Below are 15,203 nucleotides of genomic sequence, written 5' to 3' on the forward strand. Positions count from 1 at the left end.
CTTGAACCAACTCTTGCCACTGTCCCTGTCAGTCAGTTCAGTCACTCCATGTCTGACCCGTTGCAACCCCATGGACTGCAGCATGCCAGGCTTCCCTGTCCATCACCAACTCCCGGACCTTGCTCAAGCTCATGTCCATCAAGTCAGTGATGCCATCCAACCTGCTCATCCTCTGTCGTCCCCTTCTCCTCCTGCCTTCAGTCTTCCCCATCATCAGGTTCTTTTCCAATGAGTCAGTTCTTTGCATCAGGTGGCCAAAGTATTGGAGCTTCAGCATCAGTCTTTCCAATGAATATTCAGGACTGATTTGCATTAGGATTGACTGATTGGATCTCCTCGTAGTCCATGGGGCTCTCAAGAGTCTTCTCCAACTCCCCAGTTCAGAAGCATTGATTCTTTGGTGTTCAGCCTTCTTCATGGGCCAACTCTCACATCCATACATGACTACTGGAAAAAACATAGCTTTGACTAAATGAACCTTTGTTGGCAGAGTAATGTCTGTGCTTTTTATTATGCTGTCTAGGTTTGTCATAGGTTTCCTTCCAAGGAGCAAGCGTCTTTTAATTTCACCATCTGTAGTAATTTTGGAGCCCAAGAAAATAAAGTTTGTCATTGTTCCCATTGTTGCCCCATTTATTTGCCACGAAGTGATGGGGCCGGATGCCGTGATCTTCATTTTGTGAATGTTGAGTTTTATGCCAGCTTTTTCACTCTCCCCTTTCACTTTCATTAAGAGGCTCTTTAGTTTCAACCCCTGGAGGCATTTCTTATTCCCCTTTCTGTCTTTTCTCCACCATGAGGGTCCCCATTTATAGTTTTTAACAACATAGTTTAACAACAGGCTCCTTCAATACATTCTATCCCTTTTCCCTCTTATATATATATATTGTAACCGATCCGTCCTTCAGTTCACTGATCCTCTCTTCAGCTACGTCCAATCTGATGTTAAGCCCAGAGACTGAGGTCTTAAATTCAGTCACTGTTATTGTAAAGTTCTAGAGTTAGTTTTGATTCTCAGAAATTTTTCCTTTTGTCGAGTATATTTTTGAACAGGTGACGTTTGCATCTGATACCTGTAGCATACCTCTGATATGCTGATATACATCTGATACCTCTGGGTCTGGTTCAGCTCTTTTTCTCTTGGTCCTGTTTGTTGTTACACCCTCTTTTGCTTTTTTGGTTGCATGTTGGACATTATGTTTGGAAAGCCCTAGAGGTTCTGAGTGATGCTGCCTTCTCCAGAGTTTCCTCTGATGCAGACTTCCAGTGGGGACAGAGCTGTCTGTTCACTCAGGGCCTGGGGGACGTGAGGCTGGAGGGTCCTTGTAAGCTCAGTCTCAGCAGCCTTCACTCACCTTCCCCTCCGACCCCAGGGAGGAGCTTTCTTGAGTTTCCAGCGTCTGGAAGTCTGGGGTGCCTCCCAGGGCTCCTACTTCTCAGCAGGTCCTGAAGCCCACCGTCTGTCTCCTGAGCACCACAAGGTGACTGATAGTCAGCACTCAGCTGGTTTGGGCAGAGCGTTGGGTACGTTTTCTGACATCTGGGCTGACGCGTCAGGCCTTAGCTCGATTTTTTGTCTCCACAGCCCAAGGAACCCTCCAGAGCTGTGTTAGCCAACCCCCTCTGCTTGACTTTTTCCCTGCCTTTTCTTCACAAAGACTGCTTTGCTCACATGCCCCGAGGGAAGGGGCAGCCCTCTCAGTCTCCAGCTCCCTCACTGGTCTTCCCTTTTGTTTAAAATCTTGAATTGTGGCTGCCTAAGGACCTCTTTTAAACCGTATTTAGCTTTTCTAGCTCTTGGTAGGCTAGAAACTGTTTGCATCTGTCACTGGAAGTGGAGACACCCTGGGGCTCTTCTGTCATCTGAAGCCACATGTAACAGTCACAGTAATTGTATTGATCAAGTTTATTTGATACCGGGGAAAACAAGAACCAGGGGTCCTTGCTTGGTACCCATGGTTGTGTTTCTGATCAGAATCCCCAGTTTGCCTGGGCTGTTTCAGTGGCTGTTTCAGCAAGCGGCCCACGCAGCCTGGAGACAGAGGAGCCGGTCTCCCCTCTGCCCTTGCCCCTGCCGGCCCAGGGCAGGCCTTGCAATGACAGGCTGCTGGTGGTGGAGGAGAAGGCTGAGGAAGGAGGGGTTACGTGGCCTGTACTCTGTGACTTGGTCACATGTGGGTTTCCTTTTTCAGTTTGAAAAAATGACTGCTTTTAGTCTTCCCTCCAGTTTCACTTTAAGTTGGAAAATGAATATTTTATTCATAAAGTTGAGCACAGTGATTTTACAGTCTTTTTGAAAGCAACAGTTGAGGTTTTAAAAACACATCTCAGAGAACTCCAGTAGATAAAGCCAAAAAAAGAGAACGTGTTCACGGTGAACTGCTGGCGGAACCCCAAACTGTACTCTGTCTCTCCCAGAGTGTGTAATTGATGAGATGGGTGGATATAGGACCCCAAGGACCCTGGGGGCCGAGGTCCTCAAGTGACAGCAGAGGTCCGGGCTGAGCCAGGAGCAGTGTGGCCTGTGCCCTGGTGAGTGGAGAGCCGCGAGGGTGGAGTGGGGCCAGGAGAGGGGTGGAAGACTCAGGCGGGGTCTGGGAGGTGCTGGCTGTCTCAACTCGAGGCAGGGACACCCCTGAACCTCCACCGTGCAGCCCCCACGGGGCAGAGTGGTCTGACAGCCCAGGGTTGAAGTTAAAAGGGCGAGTTCACAGCAGGTTGAATGAACCCCTGTACCCACTGTGGGTTCATTTTAAGTGCCTGGAGCGAGGTTGGTCAAGTCCTTGCTGAGCTCGAGTGAGGGAATCCGACAGGGAGGACCGAGCTCAGGGTGAGAGTGAGGAGCAGCTAGCGCAGTGAGTCCTCCTCAGCTGGGTGGGTTCTGGTGACGCCCTTGAGTTCAGGGCTGCCCTTTCAGTAGCCTCACTGGAGGCTTGTTTTGGGGGTAGAGGGGGCAGAAGCCCACTTAAAAGACGTGCTTATTCCCAGGGGTGGTGGTTTCTGAAGAAGTTTATACTGGTCGGTTCGACTGTGACCCAGTACCTTGCAGAGTCATGTTTGACAGGGGGCCTGAGCCGTGGGCATGGCCTTCCTTCTCCTGCACCCCACACTCACCTGTCGTCTTTTTGTCAGCCCTTCCCCCCTCTCTGCACCCTTGACGGTGGGCCTGAGGCCAGCCTCCCTGTTACTACGGAGCCCCTTGTGACTGATCGGGTTCCAGTTCCGGGCTCCTGGGAGATGTGCTGGAGGCAGAGCCTTCATGCCATTTGGTGGTCATAGTGTGAGAGCAGTGGTTATAGTGTGAGAGCGGTGTGTGTGAGAGTGGTGTGTGAGAGCAGTGTGTGTGAGAGCGGTGGTCGTAGTGTGAGATTGGTGGTGATAGCTTGGTAGCCGAGGTATGCTACCGTGAAATAGTGGTTGCCCCTGAGTGGGGGGCTGCCCGCATCCGCGAGGATGGGTCACAGAAGGGCCCGCCTGTGGGCGTTATTCCAGCACTGCAACCCCAAGGCAAAGGCCAAGACTAGGAAGGACTTGGCCTCAGCCCACATCCTGGAAGCAGAGCGGCCTGAGGTGAGAGCAGCCAGGGGCTGGGCCCGTCAGATTGGCCCTCACCCAGTGAAGCATTGGGGTTGTGTTTCATTTTGTTAGCATGGCTGTGGGCCCTGCCGGCCAGGGCGTTTTGGCCTTAGTGGGCAGGATAGACCCCAGCAGGTTTACCTTGTAAGAGGTTGTGCAGTTGCTGCGTGGAGGATGGGCGGGGGCCCCACAAGAAGGGAAACACTGGCTGGAGAAGTCACTGGGGCACATGGACTGAGCTATACAGTCAGTCCTTGAAGCAGAAAGGCTAAGCCCCTTAATGTCTCCCTTCTTGCAAAGAAAGGATATACGGGCTGGAGGAATCTCTGGGGCATGAGGATCGAGCTAGAGAGTCAGTCCTTGAAGTAGAAAGGCTAAGCCCGTTAATGTCTCCCATTTTGCAAAGCACAGACCAGTGTGTCCAGTATTTTAATGATGGGTACCTACTGCTTACGTGTATGACATATACCCTCATAGCTACACATGTCTACTACATGCCTCTTACAAGTGCTGGGCGCTGTTCTGGGTGCTGAACACTCAGTATGTAGTAGGGGATACGTAGCCCAGGGTTTTTTAATTTCTGCAAAGAAAAAGAGAAGAATGAAAGACTCCACGTGGTTCAGTTTGAGCAAGTTCACCAAGTGGATGGCCCTGCATGCACGCAAATTGTGGTAAAGTACATATAACATAAATTTAACATTTTAACCAGTTGATTGAATGACTGGGTGGCTTCAGTGGAGTCAGGCTAACAGATGGCCCTGAGGTGCCATCTGCCTTTCTCCCAGAGGAACACTCCAAAGCCTCGTGGCCTTGTAGACCTTCCCATTATTCTTCACTCTCCCCAGTGGCTCTAGGTCACTGGTCTGTGTGTTGTTTAAGAATCTCTTTACCACTTTGTTGTTAGGTTTATATTTTGGAAAGTTTCTCAGATGTCCCTGGGTCTTGAGAAGGCAGGCTTGGATTCCGGGTTCTCCCCTGCCACGTGCCTGCCAGGTCGAGGTAGAGGCTGAAGGCTGGTCTGAGTTGTGGTGGTCTGTGTGGTCTTGGGGTCAGTGGACCCCTCTTCTCTGGAGGGGCATGGAGATCCTTTGTGTGGAGCCTGGAGAGACTTGACAGGGTCAGTCTTCACAGTCTCACTCTCTTCTTAATTTATGTTTGCATTTAGTTTCTCATTTAGCTGTTTTCTAGGAGTTTCCAACTCCTGAAGAACTAAAAATATACAGGGAGCAGTTTCTTAAAAGAGAAGAGGAAATCGCTGAGCTAAAAGCCGAAAGAAACAACACCAGGGTCAGTAGGGGGATTCTCACGTGTTGATATTTGTCCCTCGGGGGTCACCACTGGCCTCCGTGTTGCTGTCTTTAAACTTTGTCTGATTTTCAAGTCATTTTTCACATCTTCCCACTGAGCAGACCAGGGTGGATCAGTTCAGGGTTCTCATACCTTGCTTCAAATTTCTGATGAGAGCTAATGTAATTTTAGTATATTTGAAAGGAGAGAGTTCTCTTACAGTTTTGTCCATGCTACACTTTGTGTGATCTTAGTTCCCCGACCAGGGGTTAAAACCCATGACCCCTGGAGAAGTGTGGAGTCTTAACTACTGGGCCCCTGGGGAAGTCCACTCTAACTTTAGACTGAACTGGTGGGATTCCGACGTGCCTTACCATGTTTTTGGCTATAGCGTGAGGCTGAGAGGAGTTATTGGCCTGGAATTCGAGCATGAGGTTGAAGGTGTTCCTTTGGCCCTGCCCTGCAGCTGCTGCTGGAGCACCTGGAGTGCCTGGTTTCCCGGTACATGCCATCCCTCCGGATGACAGTGGGCAAGCAGCAGGCACGGTCCCCAGCCGGCATGACCAGAGAGGTGGAGGTGCTCAGGGCGCAGAAATTGCTATTTGAGCACCACAAGGCCCTGGACAAGAAGGTACCAGCCACCCGGCCGTCCTGGATTTGTACACTTGCTGCTTTGTTAGGTGGATGATGCACGTATTTATGTAACTAGTTGACTTCTGAGCTTCTTGAATTCTTGTATATACATTTTTTTCTGTAAGAAGTCAGAGTTTTATATGGTTAAAAAGCGTTGCCTGTGTACATGCTCAGTCATGTCCGAATCTTTGTAACACTATGGACTATAGCCCACCATGCTCCTCTCTTGATGGGGCTTCCCAGGCATGAATACTGGAGTGGGTTGCCATCTTCTACTCCAGGGAATATTCCCGACCCAGGAATCAAACCTGCCGTCTTGCATTGGCAGGCGGATTCTTTACCACTGAGCCACTTGGGAAGCCACCAGTTAAAAAGTATTAGTTGCCATGAATGTCTCAAGATTTATTATGTTCTGTATATCAACTTGCAGTTAAAAACTGGGTAATAGGGAACACATGTATACCTGTGGCAGATTCATTTTGATATTTGGCAAAACTAATACAATTATGTAAAGTTTAAAAATAAAAAAAATAAAAAAACTGGGTAATAGAATTAATTTAGGATATCATTTTGTTCTCTCAAACATAGAATTTAAAGCTGTTAACAAGCAGATTTTCTTGACGTTAAGATCAATGAGAGACATTAAAGGTATTCTGTGACAGTATCCATGTATTAGGGTGAGTACACACTAAGAAGTGTACTAACGTATATACACACATCAACACACAGTGACTTGGCCCCTTTTATTTGAGTTGAGAGCGTGATTACGAGTAGCACTCAAAAGGTGTAGTTTGTTAGAAGAAGAATTAGGTGCCACACATAAAGAGGTAAGTTTGATCAGTCATTGTGTAATTTCAGTGAAGGGTTTGCCATTTGAATCCTTTCATTTTCAAAAAGAATGAAGGCTGTAGTGGTGGGCATCAGATGTTATTTATCTTTCTGATTGAGGACCCGCCCACCAGGGTTATTTTAATGACTAGTAAACTAGACTTGTGGCTCAGAGTTGCAGGATCTCTTAAGTACCCCTTTGTCCAGTAGAAGACAAATTCTGACTCTAATCACCTGGTGGTATTCGGGATGGATAGCATCACCATGTATTTTCTTTTTATGTTGTGTTTTCAGTTTAGAGTTGAGTTTTTCCAGGTGGAGTTTTGCTGTCTTTACTTATTTCTTTACTCTGATTCAATTTTCTGGTTTTAGCAGATGATTCTTTCAGAGGAGAATAACGAAGAAAAGATACTAACGGACATGGTGTTTGATGTACATCACGAGCAAGAAAACATGCCAAGCGCCAATGGAAAGGAAAGTCCTTGGTCTCGCTCTCTGTCTGGTTCTCGTCTTACCATCCAGTCTGTGCAGGGCTGTCGGGACCTCTCACTGATGCACCATGTAGGTCTGGGTGGCCATGAGGGTCCTGTGATCTCCCAGAGCGCAGAAGGCAGTTTTGACCTCACCGATTGCCCAGACGTACTGTGTTCCCTCCCTCCCAAAACCAGGCTGTGTAAGGCTTCCTTTCCCCCTTAGAGACCCTCTGACGGCTCTCTAAGCCAGGAGGAAGACCTGGCTAAGGTGATCAAGCTCCAGGAAATCATAGAGAGGCAGTCGCGGGAGCAGAGCCAGATGAAGGAGCGCTTGGCAGCCCTCTCTGCCCACGTGACAGAGCTGGAGCAGGACCTGGACACGGCCAGGAAGGACCTCCTAAAATCCGAGGACGTGAACAGAAAACTTGAGCAGGACGTCCGCGAAGTGAGTGACGGTGGCTGTGTCTGTTGTCCTGAGGTGGAATGTGGTTCCCTTGTTCTCCCGGGGATCTCAGCCTTGGAATGGCTGCGTGAGTAAGAGCAGAGCACTGGAGAGACCAAGACTGGCTGCCTCCCTGCCTCTGAGATGAGGTCTCTGGGGTAGAAGAGGCCTGGTCCAGGCGGTCCGTTGGCAGTGGACCAACATGAGGGCAGCCCTGGCGCTGTGCTGCACCCTGGGTATGGACTCCTCATTTCCACAAGTTCTAGGGGGCCCATTGTGTTCCTTTTTTAAAAATTCATCCATCCATTCATTCATTTGTTGGCGTATAGTTGCTTTACACTGCTGTGTCAATTTCTGCTGTACAGCAAAGTGAATCAGTCATCTATCTATTTACGTATCTGTCTCTCTTTTAGATTTCCTGCCCATTTATTTCACCACAGAGCACTGAGTAGACTTCCCTGTGCTGTACACTAGGTCCTTACTCATTGACTTTATGTGTAGTATCAGTGCTGTATATATGTCAACCCAAGTCTCCCAGTTCATCCCTCCCCCCGCCCCCCCGCAACTGCCTGTCAAATGTGTTCCTGATGATGCTGAAATTTCCTTCTGATTCACTCAGGCGAGTCTGGTGACACCTGTGGAGCCTGTTCTCTCGGAGAGATGGGAGCATGCTGTGTGGGCTCTGCTGAGGCAGCTTGCCTGGCCATCTTCTCTAGTTTTCTGAGGTTCCGCTCCTTGAAGGGATGTGTGACAGTGATACCGGCCGTCAGACAAGTCGAGTGGTGTTTGCTCACCCTCAGATCCTCAGGCCCAAGCTGTGTAACCATGTGGAATTGTGATGTTTCTGGCAGTCGTGTCTGTGGGTGTCGTGATTTATGAGAAACTCCCTAGCGGTCACTGTGAAAACAGAAGAGTGCTGGGGACTCAGGCTTCTTCCTGTGAGCCTTGCCTCTCCTCTGTGCACAGACAGACAGCCCCCACCCTGCCCACCCCTCCCCCATGAGACCATCTCAGAGAGAACCCCTCCAACATGTGGTACAGCAGGTGTACTTGTTTAGTAGCTTGGTGTGAGTAATTCTGTGTGAGAACTCAAAACAGAAATATTTGCACAGGTTTGTATAAGCTATTCACACTACTCTTTGGCAACAGGAGGAGATTAGGTGTCAGAGTTTAATACGTATAGAATTCTAGAAAAAGCGTTTTTAAGACCTTTCACTTTTAATGTTAGGACTTTGCCCACATTGGTTACTTAGTGACCAGGGAGGGACCTGAAATGGATTTTGAAGTGGTGGACAGGAGTTGCATCAGTAGCAAGTTCTGGTCCTGTTTTGAGCGTTTCATACATGTGGTGTAACTCTGCTTTTGAAGAACTAAGCTTGAGAAGGCTGCTCCCAGTTGTGTACAATTTGACTTCTGTTTCCACTCGTTAATATTCTTACTTTAATTCTGAGGAAATTGCATGAGACTTTTCCAACTTTTCCTCAAGGAAACGAGCCTCAGAGCTCCCCGTTGGATCTGTTGAAGGTCCCTCCCTGTTCTGGGTCAAGCCCGCCTGTATGGTGTAGCAGACAGAGGTCCTGACTTCATGCCAGATACCTTCCCTCCTGGAATTCTTGCAATAACAGGGTAGTTTAGTATACTTTTTGTTTGCTGTTTGGGTTTATTATGTAGAAAAGAAGCCAGGTAAACCGAGTGGCTGGACAGAACATTAAGACAGATGGGTGCCAATCGTGGCAAATGTGACCTTTGGGGTAGGCGCATTTTTGCTCATGTCTGAGAAAACTGCCATGTCTAGGACTTTTATTTTGAGGATGTTAACTTTATGTTTGATTTGAAACTAAGGACGACATCAATGATAAACTTGAAAATGAAATTGCAAATAAGGATTCTAGGCATCAACAGGTAATGGCCTTTATGAACTGTGTCTGACTTTTATAGTAGTGAATTACTGAGGAAGGAAGGTAAAGATCTTTTCATGTGACTCCCACATTGGAAATCAAGTCCCAGTGTAAAGTTCTTATGACCCTAAAATATTGCATTCAAAAGTGTGGCTGTACTGGAAGGAAATACATTTTAAAAAAATTGGGGGTGACTGCAACTTACAGGTTTGAATTATTTGGGACTTGGTTTAACCATTTTGTGGAATTCCATTCTTGACTCTTGTTTTACTTGAACATGAATCTGTTGGCTTGTTAGAGTTTTTACCGAAAGAGCAGAGAGCAGCAGGGAACTTCACGGCAGCTGGCTGCCTGTTGGGAACTGGGGTCACTGTGACAAAAGGCAGGGTTAGAGCTCCGGTCTGATTAGGGTTTGTACTTCCTGTGGTTTGGTAAGCCTTACTCGCTCCTATTCCCGAGTGGTCTCAGATAATCAGGATTTAACCAGGCAAACCAAGTCTGGCTTCTCCAAAACAAAGTGAGTCAGTCTGGTGTGTGCCAAAGTGTATCATTGTCCCCACCACAAAAATAAAATACTAGAAAGCTATTGAAATGTATCATGGGGAATGCTAATTAAAAGCATTATGATATACAAAATAATGGCTGTAAAAGGCAGATCAGAAAATACTATGTACCATATGCTATTGTTTTCTGAGGGTTTTAAAGCATATCATATTGTTTGTGTACGTACATAGAGGAATACACACACAGAAAAAGTAAGAAAGCTGCTTAGAAACAAATGCTAACCTCTCAGGAACCTGAGCTTATAGATACTTTAATTTTTTTCTTTTTAAAAAAAGAATCTGTCTAAATGTTCTACATTGAAAGTTTTTCAGAGTAAGAAGATCTGTTAAAAGAATAATCGTGCATTTACAAATACTAGTTGACTGGCATTTCACCAGGCACGCTCTTATCAGGTCTGTATTTCAGAGGAGATGAAAGCCATATTTTGGCTTACATGCCCGTGGCCATCTGCGGTCGATAGGGTTCCCTCTAAATGATGATTCTGGTGACGTTTTAAGAAGGGTCCGTACTGAACCCTTCTTCCCTTAACTTGTCAATAAGAATGAATAAGATTCTACAGAAAACTGATCTTCTTTAATAGATAAGAACTTTTTTTTTTTTTTTTTTTTTTTTTTAAGACGTCCGTGGGGAACGTTTAGGAAAAGCAAATACTCTGGCAGGAGGTGTTCTGCTCACTGAGACCAAGCCCAGGAACACTGAAAGAAAATTTACCCTGACTCAGCTTCCAAAACAGAAGGAATCCAGTAGACCAGTGCATTTAGGTTTTGTCTCAGCTTACTTAAAATGACTGTGGCTACACCTGCCGGCCTGTTTTGATCCTCTGCTCTCCCTTTGTAGATAGAGGATAAGAACCGCCAGTTGCAGGAGCGCCTGGAGCTGGTAGAGAAGCTGCAGCAGACGCTGCGGAGGGCGGAGATGCTGCCCGAGGTGGAGGCGGAGCAGGCGCAGAGGGTGGCCTCTCTCTCCAAGGTGCTGCTCTGGGTCCCTGGGGAGCACGCGTGGGGAGGACCTGTTCCCCTGCTGTCCCACCGCGCCCCTGCCTGTGCTGCTCAGTCCACACAGGAGGGCAGATGCGGGGGTCGTGCTGCCCATCTGAGATGGGAGCGCTCCCTGAGTGTCAGGCAGCCCCTGCTTCTGCGTCATCCCTACGTTAATTTCCCTCCAGTTTTGTCCCGAGTTCTGTGTGTCCCCAGGACGCTTAAGCTCTGAGTCACTGCTGCTCAGAGTTCAGGCAGCCACTCAAAGCCTAGCAGGACAGAGACCTAGAAAAATCCCATTCTCGTTTAAGAGATGGCCAAAATAGCTCTGTAATGAACACAGTTTTAAGTCATTATCCATACACTCGTTGAAGAAGTCCCAGCAGGGCACGTGCAGACTCAGGGCCCCACTCCCCGCTCGCTGTCCCCAGGAGCCCGCGGGTGAGAGGCCGCGTCCTTGGGATGTGGCGCTGCTGGGGGCATCGTCCCCACTGCCAGCCAGCCAGTCACCCCGTCCTTCTGGCGGGAAAGGTGTTGCCCTGCGCTGCCAGTGGGCACTGGCTGGACATGGAGAGTCAGGCCGGGTCTGTGCTGACACGGCTGTTGGAAGCCTTGCCAGGAGCTCAGTGAATGCCTTAGGGGCCATCAGGTCGCGGGAGGCAGCTGGTGTCCGGTGCTCACAGACCCTCCCAGAGCAGGGTCATTAACAGCCACCAGGGGGCACCCTTCTGCCTATGATCTTCCTCTCCAGGCTTGGTTTCTCCTCTCCCCTGGCATCTCTGCTGTCCGTCCCAGGTCGGCCTTGTAGTCCGACCTTTTGTCTTCCGGAAGCTCTACCACTCAGGAGGCTAAACGGTTCGAAATTCCTTCCCAGCTTAGGAAGGTAGAAAGTGTGCCTCGCGTTTGCTGCTGTCTGCTGCCCACGCTGGCTCGCCACAGGCAGTCCGAGGAGGGAGCACAGCAGCCGCGGGGCCCGGGGCACCGGGAGCACGTCTCCTCTCACGAGCTGGTCACCAGCACCCTCCGTGAGCCACGTGTCACACACGAAGCCACGCAGGCTGTGTGAGCAGGCATGCGGGCGTGCCCCCTGCGAACCCGGGGCCAGTGGTCTGCACAGAGCATGGCCCACTTGCCGCCCCTGTGGTTACAGCCCGTGTGCTGTCAGGACAGGGTCGTTGCGAGCGGAGCTGACACTGTTCTTGGCCAACAGGCAGGGGAGAGACACGGTAGCATTGAGGATAGGCTGTGCCAGATGGAGGCCCAACTGGAGGAAAAGAACAAGGAGCTGCAGTGGGTGCCTGTGCTGACGGGAAGGTGGCGCCTGGGCGAGAGATGTGGCTTGGGCGGGGGCCAGCGCTGCCTTTCTCCACCACTCCCATCTCTGGCGTCGAGTGTGTGCCTGTGTGGCCCCATCTGCTGATCCGGGCACCCACCTCCTCGGGAGCAGGGCCAGAGGTGGTCACCCATAGGCAGTGGGCAGGAGCCAGGGCTTCCCCACATTCAAAGAGGCTGCCTGTTGCTCTGACCAGCCAGTCCAGGGAGCTGTTTGGGATACAGGTGGACCTCATGACTGCCCCTCAAACAAACCTGAGGGTGCCAGCCTGGGGCCCATGAAACTGAAGGCATGGTGCCCAGGTGTGGAACCTGCTTGCCTCGGACGTGGTGCTGGAGTCCCACATGCCAAACCACTGGTCCAGACACAGTGTGTGTGTAGGATGGCTGCCTCTAGGCAGGAGAACTGCAGTTGTGCTGCGTCAGGAAAGGGTGATGGTGGAGGCTCGCATCACTGAGTTCTGAGAGAGGTTTCCTGGAAATCTTGGCCACATGGCGATACAGATCATCCAGGAAATGGAGTGGGGATCCCGGGTCCAGCCTCAAGTGTCAGTACTGTCCCTACCATACCTGTGTTCTTGGGCCTGGACCGCAGAGCCTCACAGGTGGGCTTCCAGGGGGCAGTGGTTCTGATTCCCATCCTGAGACCCACGGTGAGGTGCCCTCCCCTCTTAGGCAGAGAACTCAATGTCTCCCGATCAGGGGTGTACTTCCTTACTTTCATAACTGCTGCTCGGAGGCTGTTGAGATTGGGATGCTGTTTATGACTAGACTAAGCCAATTCAAAATCAACTTTTGTTTTGCTTTAAAAATCTTTGAATGCTGATGCCTTATTGTGGAAGCTGTGAAAGGTTTTGTTTCCTTGGGCTCAAAAGCACTGCAGACGGTGACTGCAGCCATGACATTAAAAAATGCTTGCTCCTTGGAAAGCTATGACAAACATAGACAGCATATTGAAAAGTAGAGACATCACTTTGCCGACAAAGGTCCATATACTCAAAACTATGGTTTTTCTGGTAGTCACGTATGGGTGTGAGAGTTGGAACATAAAGAAGGCTGAGCACTGAAGAACTGATGCTTTCGAATTGTGTTGCTGGAGAAGACTCTGCTTTAACAGAAAATAAACTTTTTAAATGTATTATGATGGAAAATTGCAAACATGCACAAAAGTGGATGGAGTAGTATAATAAATACCCATGACCTACCCCGTCAATTAGTCTCAGCAACTTCTCACACAGAGCCAATCTCAAATAGATCATTATTTTGTCTTCTCTCCATTATTTTTTAATACAGTAGGTCCTAAAACAGCTTTTTAAACCTTGAAATTGATGCTCATTGTATAAAACACAGACTTGCCAACTTTGTTATTGCATTTAAAAATTGCTTATTTCCAGTTTTTTAATATGGATTTTCATATTGGAAAAGACCCTAATGCTGGGAAAGATTGAAGTCAGGAAGTGAGTGGATGACAGAGGATGAGATGGTTGGATGGCATCACCAACTCAATGGACATGAGTTTGAGCAGATGCTTAGCAGAAGTTGAGTTACATTTTCCTCATGGCTAATCCACTGCTGTAACATGTATAGCACTTCTGGTTTTGAACACTGAATGTGTTTGCATTATAGATGGATTTAGAGTGTGTGGCTGTTGTGTGTGGTTCAGAATTCTGAGTAGTCCTTTCTGGGATCACCCGAAAGCTGAGACAAAGCGTGAGCCTTTCACGTGGACTGTGCTGTGCGTCAGAAAGATAATACGAGCCACCTACACAATCTAAAATTTCCTAAAAACCAACGGGCTACTTGACGTCCTTCTTTCACCGCGAGTCTTGAAATCCTCTGTGTGATTTCCACATTGAGCTTTGCACCGGCCTGTCTCACGTGCTCAGGGGCTGCATGAAGCGAGTAACTGCCGTGGCCAACAGCACAGAGCTTCCAGGTTGAGCTGAGTGACTCACAAACTTGGCCCGTTTGACTTGTTTTACCCCATGAGGAAGTGAAGCGGGCTGTAGAGGAATGAATGTGAGGAATGCAGGTGAGCTCCATGGAGACAGTTTAAAGCAGTGAGGGCAATAGAGGGAGTCGTGTCCCCCTGACCCAAACCCCCGCCCCAAGTCCAGCTTCTCTCTGCCGACTTAATCATTGTTAATGGCTTGCCATGTTTCCTTCAGAGAAACATTTTCTACACCTGAGATGGAACTTCCTCTTCATTATGGTTTATAAGGGTTAATATTGTTCTGAGTGTTTCTATTTGCTAAGGACTCTTAGAGAACATTTTCTCAGAATTAAAATGTTGGGAGTTGATACCTACTACAGTAACCTGTTCTGCACATTTTGGTGTGAGTCATTTTACATCCGGAAAGCAAGCGGTGCAGGCTGTGTCATTTGCTGTTTCATAGGACCAGCTGATTCTAAACCTGGAAACCCTGAGAGCCAAAGTGGACCAGACGAGACTGCGAGGGGCTCCCTTCCACCACAGGTAGGCTGCTCCCCCAGGCAGCTCCCCTCAGCGCTGTCGAGTGTAACAAGGGCCTGTCTGGTGTGTGGACAGTATGATTGGGTGTTGCTCATGGTCGCACCTCAAGGAGACTGTAGCTTCGTGGCCAGTGAGAGGGAAGAGACAAGCATCGTTCCTTAGGGTCAAACTTGGTACCATGGAGTGGTAGTCACAGTATTGACAACACTCAAAACCACAGGCAGAGGTTTGGAAGTAGGGGGCCGACCAGCTGATATTTGGGTGTATTCATTTGAGGGGCCTGACAGACTGTGACACTGATGTTTCGGAAGAGTTGCAGAAGGTTAATGACCTGTAGTCTTTTTTATGTGAGTGGAGACTGAGACATGACTTGCCGTTGACTGCGGTGGGAGGAATCACCTGGCTTGTGAATGAGGAGAGCAGATTACTGAGCATCCTGATTTTTTCTTACTCATTGTTATAGGGGCCGTAATTCTTATTAAGTATTTAAATGTTTCTTTGGCTTCTTCACAGAAAATGGTCACAAGTGAGAGAGAAACTTTAGCAAAGGTCATTAAGTGCTTAACTGGTGACATTCATTCATCTGTAGGAAATCGACTACTGCTTGAATCCTGACTTAGGAGACAGTTTGGAGTCCATACGCATATTTCTGTGTTTGTGTGCTTAGGGGATCCTCGCAGTCCAGGGCCCCCTCCCAGCCTTCTTCTAGAGAAAAGGAGA

General features: G+C 48.7%; 1 protein-coding gene and 2 pseudogenes across 2 annotated transcripts; 2 read left to right on the forward strand and 1 right to left on the reverse strand.

Moving 5' to 3' along the window:
• The window catches only part of LOC147349945 (ankyrin repeat domain-containing protein 26-like), a 510,210-nt pseudogene that overhangs the window by 445,813 nt on the left and 49,194 nt on the right, over positions 1 to 15,203 (forward strand).
• Positions 3,454 to 5,551, forward strand: LOC147349963 (liprin-alpha-1-like). The gene is made up of 2 exons (XM_086365426.1): positions 3,454 to 3,570; positions 5,330 to 5,551. The coding sequence occupies exons 1-2, from the start codon at positions 3,454 to 3,456 to the stop codon at positions 5,549 to 5,551; spliced, it is 339 nt and encodes a 112-aa protein (XP_086221552.1).
• LOC147349964 (uncharacterized) lies at positions 10,665 to 12,246 on the reverse strand (annotated as a pseudogene). The gene is made up of 3 exons (XR_015150642.1): positions 12,112 to 12,246; positions 11,827 to 11,942; positions 10,665 to 11,603 (listed from the first exon to the last, which is right to left on the reverse strand). The product of XR_015150642.1 is annotated as an uncharacterized LOC147349964 (transcript).

The sequence above is a fragment of the Bos grunniens genome, chromosome 21 (genome assembly GCF_055505025.1).
Source record: "Bos grunniens cultivar Pamir isolate PY7600 chromosome 21, Bosgru_T2T1.0, whole genome shotgun sequence".
In the NCBI taxonomy this organism is placed as follows: Eukaryota; Metazoa; Chordata; class Mammalia; order Artiodactyla; family Bovidae; genus Bos; species Bos grunniens.

Excerpts from the sequence above, each read along its gene's own strand:
- LOC147349963 (XM_086365426.1), top strand. The coding sequence starts at position 3,454 with ATGGGTCACAGAAGGGCCCGCCTGTGGGCGTTATTCCAGCACTGCAAC. Across the intron at positions 3,571-5,329 it reads TGGAAGCAGAGCGGCCTGAG|CTGCTGCTGGAGCACCTGGA; the intron begins GTGAGAGCAGCC and ends CCTGCCCTGCAG.